The sequence below is a fragment of the Miniopterus schreibersii genome (assembly GCF_964146895.1).
Source record: "Miniopterus schreibersii genome assembly, chromosome: 20".
NCBI classification, from domain to species: Eukaryota; Metazoa; Chordata; class Mammalia; order Chiroptera; family Miniopteridae; genus Miniopterus; species Miniopterus schreibersii.
In genome coordinates, this window is record NC_138122.1 from 15,649,259 (window position 1) to 15,658,986 (window position 9,728).

General features: G+C 47.4%; 1 protein-coding gene across 8 annotated transcripts in view; it reads left to right on the forward strand.

The window, feature by feature from the left end:
- The window catches only part of MORC2 (MORC family CW-type zinc finger 2), a 39,513-nt gene extending 30,982 nt beyond the window's left edge, over positions 1-8,531 (forward strand). For 2 of the 8 annotated variants that reach the window (XM_081123650.1, XM_081123657.1), the window contains exons 21-27: positions 192-246; positions 654-795; positions 913-1,152; positions 1,244-1,337; positions 5,329-5,517; positions 6,265-6,327; positions 6,795-7,081. In XM_081123650.1, coding sequence (XP_080979776.1) covers positions 192-246; positions 654-795; positions 913-1,152; positions 1,244-1,337; positions 5,329-5,517; positions 6,265-6,327; positions 6,795-6,863 — 852 coding nt within the window. In that variant the 3' untranslated portion in view covers positions 6,864-7,081. Of the gene's footprint in view, positions 1-191; positions 247-653; positions 796-912; positions 1,153-1,243; positions 1,338-5,328; positions 5,518-5,625; positions 5,703-6,264; positions 6,328-6,794 lie in introns of all 8 variants that reach the window. The other 6 variants (XM_081123654.1, XM_081123652.1, XM_081123651.1 and 3 more) reach the window with 6 other exon arrangements.
- The last annotated feature ends 1,197 nt before the right edge of the window (positions 8,532-9,728 follow it).

Consider the following 9,728-nt stretch of genomic DNA (forward strand, 5'->3'; position numbering starts at 1 on the left):
ACAGAAGCATAGACACCTAAGATAGTGATTTAAGGAGTGGCTCTTAGCAAGGCATGGTGATTTAAACTACCATGTAAATCAGCATGAAGGTGATGGCTGATGACCCTGGGCAGCCAATCATGCAAAAGCCTGCTCTTCAGGAGCACTGGGGAGTGCCTCTCACATACTCTGCTCTCCTCTTCTCCTTGTAGCTGTCAGACAGTGCTGAGGAAGAGGACTCAGCTGACCTCAAGAAGGCTCAGAAAGGTGAGCTGGCAGCCTGTGGGGGAAGCGGGAAGTGGGGCATCTGCCAGCAGCAGCTTATCCTGAAAGCTTATGGGAGGCTTTCCTGGCTCTGAACTCTGGTGCTACAGGCGTTCCAAGTCTAATGCCAAGAAGAATCCTGAAGAAAGCATACTCTTGTGTGTATTTTTAGTACTAATTGCTTGGCATTTACCTCTGGCAGTCACTAATCTTGCTACTCTGGAATTCTTATGACAGATGGGGGAGGAGACCAGGGTCGCTGGGTTCCATGTCCCTGGATGGGGGGGGGGGGCGGGCAAGCACCTAGGGGTTCTTGTCCCTGCAAACCCTGGGATGACCGTTCTCAAGGTGTCTGACTGAGTAGGGGACTCTAGTCTAGTTTTCTGACTTTACTCCATCCCCATTCTCAGATAAAGGGCTGCACGTGGAGGTGCGTGTGAACAGGGAGTGGTACACAGGCCGTGTCACAGCTGTGGAGGTGGGCAAGCATGTGGTGCGGTGGAAAGTGAAGTTTGACTATGTGCCCACAGACACAACACCAAGAGACCGCTGGTAATGCTCCCCTCCAAGAGGCTGGGTTGACAGAGTTGGCCAGGGCATGGGGAGGGAGGCTGAGTCCCATCCTGGGAGCTCAGGATACACATGACAGAAGCACTGTGTCCTCCCTAGGGTGGAAAAAGACAGTGAGGATGTGCGGCTGATGAAGCCCCCTTCCCCAGAGTATCAGAGCCCTGACACACAGCAGGAAGGTGGGGAGGAGGAGGAGTCCACGGTGGCCCAGCAGGCTGTGGCCCAGCCGGCTGTGGCCGTGACAGACCCCTCCACTTCTGACTGCATCCGCATTGAGCCTGACACCACCGCCCCAAGCTCCAATCATGAGACCATCGACCTGCTTGTCCAGATCCTCCGGTGCGTCTGTTGTCCTGCTCCAGGGCCAGCAGCAGCGCTCTACTTCTCCATGCCATTCTTATTTCTTGTCCCTACCTTCTTTCTTGTTTAGGAATTGTTTACGGTACTTCCTGCCTCCAAGTTTCCCCATCTCCAAGAAGGAACTTAGTGCTATGAATTCAGATGAGCTGATATCCTTTCCTCTGGTGAGTCAGGTCAGACCTTTGATTTTGCACACTGCATGCCTGCCTTGGTGCTTGTTGTAATTGCCAGCTCTCAGCTGTGTGCCTCCCAGCCACCTTCCCTTTCTTATGCTAAGAGAATGGAAGAGGAGACTTGATACTATGGAAAGAGAAGTGGCTTAGCTAGACATGAATCTCATGTCATGTGACCTTGGGCCTGAGTCCTCACTTACGGACAGTAGGCCTGGTTTGACATTTTATGATGAATATTATCTCTTTTCCTCTACCTGGGCAGAGGGAGTAAACCTGTCCGAGGCAACAGTGAAGAACTTGGGCTCAAAGTGCCTAAAACTTGACTCTTAGAGGGATGTATAGAGAAGCTTGTGATGTGTGGAAATAAGCAATGAGTCTTATATAACCGAGCAAATGCTGATGTGGCACCTCCCCTGAGAGGCCCTGTGCTACTAGGGAGCAGCAAAAGAGTCCTGCTTTCAAGGGGCTTAAGAATCAGTGGGGGCCAAATTTTGACCAGGTACCTGGATGTGAGGAGGAGAACAGTAAGCGCTGTGGAAGTGGGCAGCCTGGGGGAGGCGGAGAGAGTGGCAGGGGGACTTTCTTGAATGTCCAGTCTTAAAGCACAGTGGTTTGCACTGTATGAAATGGGAGAGCCAGCAAAATGTTTGAGCTGATGAAATTGTCAGTCTATACCATGTCTAGGGAAGGGGGTCAACAAACTTTTTCTGTAGAGGGCCAGTTAGCAAATATTTTCACTGTTGTAGGCTACACAGTCTCTGGCAACTACTCAACTTCATTATTACAGTCTTAAAGCCACCATAAATAATAACGTAAAGGAAAGGATGTGGCTGTGTTCCAATAAAGCATTATTTACAAAAACAGGCAACAAGCTGATTTAGCCCATGAGCCATAGTCTGCTGCCCCTGCCCCTAAGAGGGTAACTCTGGTAGCAGCATGTTTGGGTAGGTTGGGTGGATAGGAGATGCAGGGGCAAGGGGATTGTCCAATTGTAAAAGAGATGAGGGAATGGGAATGGAAGCCAGAGAGGTGGGAGTGGACCAGTAGGTGAAAGGGCCATGTCAGAGGTCGTTGACAGACTGGGCATTGACTATAGGCAAGTGACGGAGGAGGCAGAGGCCACATGCTTCCTTGTGTCTCAAGTCTGAGGGAATTGGAGGTTTATGACAAAGCTGTTAACTGGGAGAGAAAGTAGGGCTTTCATCAGAGAAAGATGATTGAGATTTAATTGTGTTGGGCTGAAAGTATTGGCACTCAATTTCTGGTGATGCCCAGTGGGCAGGTGGAGATTAGGGACTAGCATTTGGGGGTGGGAAGGGCAGGGCTGGAGATGGGGATCTGGGAGTCATCCATATCAAGTGGGATGTTCTCATGGTAGAAATAGCTAAGTTTTCTAGGGTGTTTTTTCTAGAGAAGAGAACTGGAATTGAAACTGCAAGATTAGTATATTCAAGATTGTCGGGCCCTCATGTAGCAGTTATGTTCTTGATAAGCTTTTCCAGGGAGAAAAATAAGGGGTTTTATCTCCATTCTACTTTTTTTTTTTTTTTTTTTTTATAATATATCTTTATTGATTTCAGAGAGGAAAGGAGAGGGAGAGAGAGAGATAGAAACATCAATGATGAGAGAGTCATTGATCGGCTGCCTCCTGCACACCCCCGACTGGGGATTGTGCCCACAACCGGGGCATGTGCCCTGACCGGGAATTGAACCCCGATCGCCTGGATCCTAGGTCGATGCTCAACCGCTGAGCCATGCCACGCCTGGCTTTTTAAAAAAGGAAATGAGGCTAGGAGTTGAAGACACTAAACCTCTGAGAGAAGAAGAGTCTATTGTGATAGAGCCTGGATTTGAACCCAGGCACTCCTTAAGACAAGGGTCTTACTCTTCTCATGGTGCCATCTTGCTTCCCTGTGAGATGAGAGGGGATGGTGTACACTGAGGAAGCTAGAAGATGGTAACACTTATGAAAGCCTCAGGGAAAGCTCTATGCCTTAACTCTTGCCCCGCGGATCCCTGGAACAGACAGCTGATAGGCCGGCTGTGTTGGCCTGGCATCTTCTTGTCAGATTTGTTGCTTTAGCTTAAAACTGTTGCCAGACTCAGAGCAATGCCTGGGTGTCATGGGATCTCTGCAGTGGGCTCAACTGATCAAACCGAAACGTAGTCAGCAGGAGTGTCTGAGCCTAAAATAGTCTATAGCTTATTCTTGTAAAAGGAGGTATATCACCAATGCATCAACTTTATGTCATCCTTATTGATGCCTAAAATAACTCAAACTTTAATTGTTTTAACATCAGGGACACAACAGAATCTAGTGTTCATTTTATGTCCTTGTCAGTCTGAATGATCGTTTTTGTCGCCATGCCCACAGGGGTTCTGCAAATATTAGATTCAAATATATATATACATACAGTAATGTAACAACTGCTTGTGAACTTATAATTACTTTAAAGTAAAAATTGTAAAAAAACTAATACGAATCCCAATTAGACTGAAGACATTGTATACTGAATTTTAATACTTCAGAGCATTTGAACATTTATTTTGTGCTGCCAACATAATTATTTTTTTGTGTAGAATTTGAAGTTTCTTTTGCCTTCTTGGTTGAATAAGATAATATTTTAGATTGTAAGGTGAATGACACAGTTAAATACTTGCCAGTAACACTTTTTTTTTTTCATCCTCACCCGAAGATATTTTTTTCCATTACTTTTCAGAGAGAATGGAAGGGTGGAGAGAAAAGGAAACATCAGTGTGAGAGAGACACATCAATTGGTTGCCTCCTGCATGCGCCAGCTGAGGCTGGGGACCAAGCCTGCAACTGAGGTACATGCCCTTGACCTGAATTGAACCTGAGACCCTTCAGTCCAAGGGCCGACACTAACCACTGAGCCAAACAGGCTAGGGCAGCCAGTAACACTTTTTAAAACAGCAGTCAGGCCCTAGCCAATGTGGCTCAGTTGGTTGGAGCATCGTCCCATGCACCTAAGGTTTGGCAGCAGGTTTGATTCCTGGTCAGGGCACATGCCCAGGTTGCGGGTTCAATCCCCACTTGGGGTGCATGTGGGAGGCCACTGACTGATGTTTCTCTCTTACATAGATGTTTCTCTTCCTCCCTCCCTCTCCTTTCCTCTCTCTCTAAAAACCCATCCTCTGGTGAGGATTAAAAAACAAGCAAACAAAAAACAGCAGTCAGGAGCCACCCAATGATACTGGGTAGTTTATACATCTTCATAGAAAGAAATGCTAGAGTTGGTAACACTGTATTGGTTAGGCAGGACCTGTGGGTTGCGACTTTGTGTTCATTAAAATGGCCTTATCTTTCTCATTGGTGATTTGAGTAAGTCATGATGTTATAAGTATGAACTTAGAAAAGAAATAAAACCTAAAGAGATACTACCTAGATAATTTTTTTATACAAGCACTTTGCTACCTTTTAAAAGTTTGAAAAACTTTATGTCTACTGAAACTACTAGTTAACATTACTACCCCACCCTTTGGAAGTTTCAGAGACTCAGAGGGGACAGTAAAAACTCTGATGCTGCATAAATACACTACACAAATCCGGAGTTGTGTGCTGTTGGTAGTCGCTTGTTAAAAATTAGTAGAAGATAATTTTTGTCCCGACATTTTGGGGTATAACTTGCTGAAGGCTTTTGTGAAGTTAGAAAGGTATGATTGAGCTGAGACAATGACTGTTGCCCTTTTTGCTACCTAGAATGGTTTACTCATGGCTTCTGTCGGTGAGAGCCCATTGCTAGTACTTCATACGTGTGATTCCGCCCTTGTCCTCACGGCGGCCTCAGGAGATGGGTGCCAGGGTCTTTCTGTTCCGGAGCTACCAAGACTGCTTGCCCCTTCAGATTCATAATCCTTGTGCTGGGGAGTTGGGGAAACCAGTGCTCATTTACAAGGGCCCTGGGGACCCCTGTGAGCTCATGCACCCCCCCTCCCCCCCCCCCGGCTTCCCTCCTGACAGAAAGAGTACTTTAGGCAGTATGAAGTAGGACTCCAGAATCTGTGCCATTCCTACCAGAGTCGTGCCGACTCACGGGCCAAGGCCTCCGAGGAGAGCCTTCGCACCTCTGAGAGAAAGCTCCGTGAGACAGAGGAGAAGCTGCAGAAGCTGAGGACCAACATCGTGGCACTCCTACAAAAGGTGCAGGAGGTGAGCCAGGCAGCCCTCTCATTGCAGCTGGACACCTGGTCTCTAAGGGAGGGGGGCTTGGGCACCTCTTGCTGCCTTCTCCCCACTCACAGGAATCTGTGGTTCCAGCCCTGGCTGCATAGCATCCTGACCAAGAGGGCTGGAGGTGGTGCGGCTGCCTGGGCCTCATCCCAGCCAGACCCATGGTATCAGACTTATGCCCTTGTTTAGACGTTTTTATGTACATCCTGGTTTGAGAATCCTCTAAGCCATAAAATAGAAGTTCTCACTTTTCCAGATGATGCCCAGATGGGATTGGGTGGCCCAAAAGTGGGGAATGCCCTATAAGGTCTTTCATCCAGGCAGTAAACACTGAGGACCTGCTCTGTGCCTGTCTGTGGATACTGGGTGAACCAGATGGGTGATATAAGGTCCCTGCTCTCACAGCTTGTCTCTCCAGTGGAGGAGATAGAATTATTGATGGTGGGAAGTGCCATGAAGTGAATAGAATGAGAGACTGGAAAAGGGGAGGCCACTTTACTAGGATGTTCAGGGTGCTCTCTCTGAGGAGGTATTTGAGCTGGGAGTGGAATCAGTCATGCAAGAGTGAGTGTGAGTGCTTCGGGCAGAAGAAGAGCAGAACCCTAGACCTAAGGTAGGGAGTTGTGGGCCGTAGGAGAAGTGGTGGGACCTGTATAAGGTGGGAAGTCACTGGAGGTATATGGCATCCAATTTACAATCTAAGACACTTACTCTGGTTGGTTGTAGGAGGGCCTGGAATGGCTAGAGGTTAGAACCCGGGACTCCAGTGAGGTTCCCACAGTTGTCTGGGTGAGAGATTCTGGTGGCCTTAACCTTGGATAATGACAGTGAGGAGGGAGGGAAGTGGGCAGATCTATAATAACTAAGGGAAAGGGAGGAAATAAGGGTGATTCTTGTGGTTTGTCTTGAGCCCATGGGCGGAGGGAAGGTGGTGGCCTGTACTGAGATGGGAACAACTTGGGATTGGGGGGGGGGGGGTCTAGTGTTGTTTTGGATGTATTGAGTCTGAGAAGCCTGCAACACATCTAAGGCAACCTGGAACTTGGGGTAGAGTTGGGGCAAAGGCAAAAAATCTGGGCGTCATCTGTGCACAGAGGAATGGGGTGGGGGCATGATCAAGAGGGGACAGGGCTAACAGGGGAGGGGTGGAGGGAAAGGAGGGGACTCCTCAGGCCCCACAGGCTGCAAGAAGGATGGGGAGGAAGGCCCCCCACTACCTTATGGCCCCCAGCTGACCCTGCCCTGCTCTATTTCAGGACATTGACATCAATACAGATGATGAGCTGGATGCCTACATCGAGGACCTGATCACCAAGGGGGACTAAGGGGCTCGGAGCCAGAGATCAGCTCCCCTGCTCCTTTCTCAAGGCAGAGTTCCCGGGTGGGGGGCGGGCTATTTCATTAATGGGTTGGTGGACTTACGTTGGTTTGACTCACATGGGACATTTGTGCTTTTGGAGGGAAAAATACTCTGATTCTTTGAATCTTCCTCCCTAAGTTTATAAATATTTATTTTTTAAAAGAAACAAGATGCTGTGCCTGCTGTGAGACTATACTTTTTTTTGGTCACTCTGGGGCAAAGGACAGAACCAGAATGTCAAGCTTGGGCCACTTCTTTCAGCTCCTGGCTCCTCAAGATGTGGCAAGTCCAGCACCATCTAGAAGTTGGAGAGGTTCTAGGGGCAGCGCTGGTTTCTCTCCTAGAAGTGGAACAGTGTTGGGATTTGAGGAATAGGGGAGGGAGAGAGCCCCCCAGAGTAATGCTCCCCTAGGGATTCTGATCCAGGGGACCCCTAAGGGGGCCGTGGGTTAGGACGACACTTGGCACTGAGCAGCTGTCTCAGGTCAGGGATGTGTTGGCCTGAGCAGCTGCCACCTTGGCTGTGGCTTTGTCTAAACAGCTTAGGGAAGAAAGATCCTCTCATTCAGCCTCACCATCCACCACCCAAGTTCTCACTGCCGCAGTGGTTTCCTCAGTTAACTGTTGACAATAAGGTTTCCAGTCTCAATATCTTGAGGTTGAAGAGAAGATAGATCTGATTGGTCATACCGCTGACCTGGGTAGCACACCAAATGTTTGAATTTCAAAGGATTTCCTTTAGGAAAGGCCTTGTGCATGAAAGAGCCCCTGGTACTGATGTGGTGGTGGCTTCCATCTACGGTGAGGCAGGGTCTAGAGGGCCTATCACTGCTTTTTCTTTTACTGCTTCCCCTCTGCCTGGCCCCACCATGCCCAGTCAAGGTCCCTGCTCTGGGGCAGACAGAAGCAAGTCTCTGAGCCTTACTTGCCCACAGGCGTGGGAGGTGGGCCCTAGGTTCTCCAGAGGCTTACTATACCTTCCCTCCTGTCTACTCAGAGCCTCATACAGCTATATCCCTCAACCAACTTCTCAGGGTCAAATACAAAGACAAGAGTTGCTGAGTTTTCTCTTTAATAACTATTGGAAAAGTTGTGGTTTCATTTCCCAACTCTTTTCTCGCCTCTCTTTTATTTGGAGACAGGGTTTTCTGAAGGCCTTGTACCACTGGTCTGTGATTCAAACTGGAATCTACCCAGCCCATGTCAGCAATGGCCCACATGTGCCCTGTGAGGTCTGCATAAGACTAGGAAGCGCTAGTGAGGGAAGCAGGCCACACTGCAACCGGGAGTCTATCCACTTGTGTACATGGCCAGAGGCACCTATGGCATGTGGGTTTTCGGCTTCCCCAAACCACATCCCTGGGAGAGGGTTGTTTGGGGAAATACCACTGAGACAGACCCTGGCTTTGAAAGAGTCTCTGAGTTTTAGGGTTCCTTGAGCTGGTGATTCCTCCCCGGTCCAGCATGCTCTCTCCATCACAGGCAGCATACGGTCTATTTTGTCCCCAAACCTACTGTTTTAATCTAAAAGGAATTTGGTTCTGCATTTTTACCAGAGGGTAATACTCAAGTTTTTTATTTACACAGCTGTAATCAAAATGCAGTACTATAAACATTTACTGGTGAGACTTCTAAACTCAGTCTGTTTTCTTCTCTTAGTAAAATCCAGCACCTTCTTCCTCTTCTCTCACCATGATGGCTTTAAACTGTCTTCAAATTCTTCCTCATCTCTACCATCTTTTCTGTCTTCATCGTGAACACCCACAGAAACCGAAATACTGAATTTCTTTAATGGTTTACCTTCAACTGGATGTGCCCACTGTGCTGACTGCAGCGTGTTTCCCAGAAGAGTTCCTGCCATTCTTGGTGGGAAGATAAAATGCAGTTGACCTGCTTGGGAGGAGGGAGATGGTCTGGCTGATAGGAAGATCCTTACTTAGTTCAAGGCAGCAAAATTGATGAATGAGTGGAGCAACCCTTGTTTTTAAGGAATGGAAGGGATGTGGACTTTCCTTTAGTCTTATTTTTAATTGACACATGGACATGGTAAAAATGCAAACAATATAAAAGGCTGGACCATGAAAAGCAAGGTTCCCTTCCACCCCGATCCCTTTTTCCCCCCTGGAGACTAACTATATCCATCCTGAGCACACAAATATACACCCATCCTGCTCTGTTTCTGTTTCGCACTTACTGTGTCTTGAACCTGTTTCAGAATAACCCATATGGGTCTATGATATTCTGAACAACCACATAGTACTTCAGTGACTTGGATGTACTGTACTGTCATTTAACAGTCTTCTATTTATAAACATTTTGGTTTTTAACATTTATGAAAAATGCAATGATGAGTGTATATATTCATTAACTCATCTGTCTGTTATATAGGGTAAATTCCAAAGAGAGAAATGGCTGTCAGATGGTGGATATATTAAAAATTCTAAGGTACATTCCAAAAAAGACTTCCAATTTCAGCTCCTACCAACAGTGTATTTCCCCACACACTTGCCAGCATGCAGTCTCTTCTTTACTCTTTACTAATATGAAAGGTGAAAAGTGATGGATTTTTGAGTTGAACTAATTTAAGTGAGATGGAATGTCTTCATTGGCCAATTGTTTGTCTTCTGGTACAGGGCTGTAATTCTGAATCTTAGGTTAGGGACTCAACAAAAGAATACAAAAAATCAGATGAAGCCCTCGCTGGTATGGCTCAGTGGGTTGGAACTCATACCATAACACCAAAGGGTTGTGGGTTTGATTCGAACGGCACATATCTAGGTTGTGGGTTTGAGCCTTGGGGCACATAAGGGAGGTAACTGATTGAGGTTTT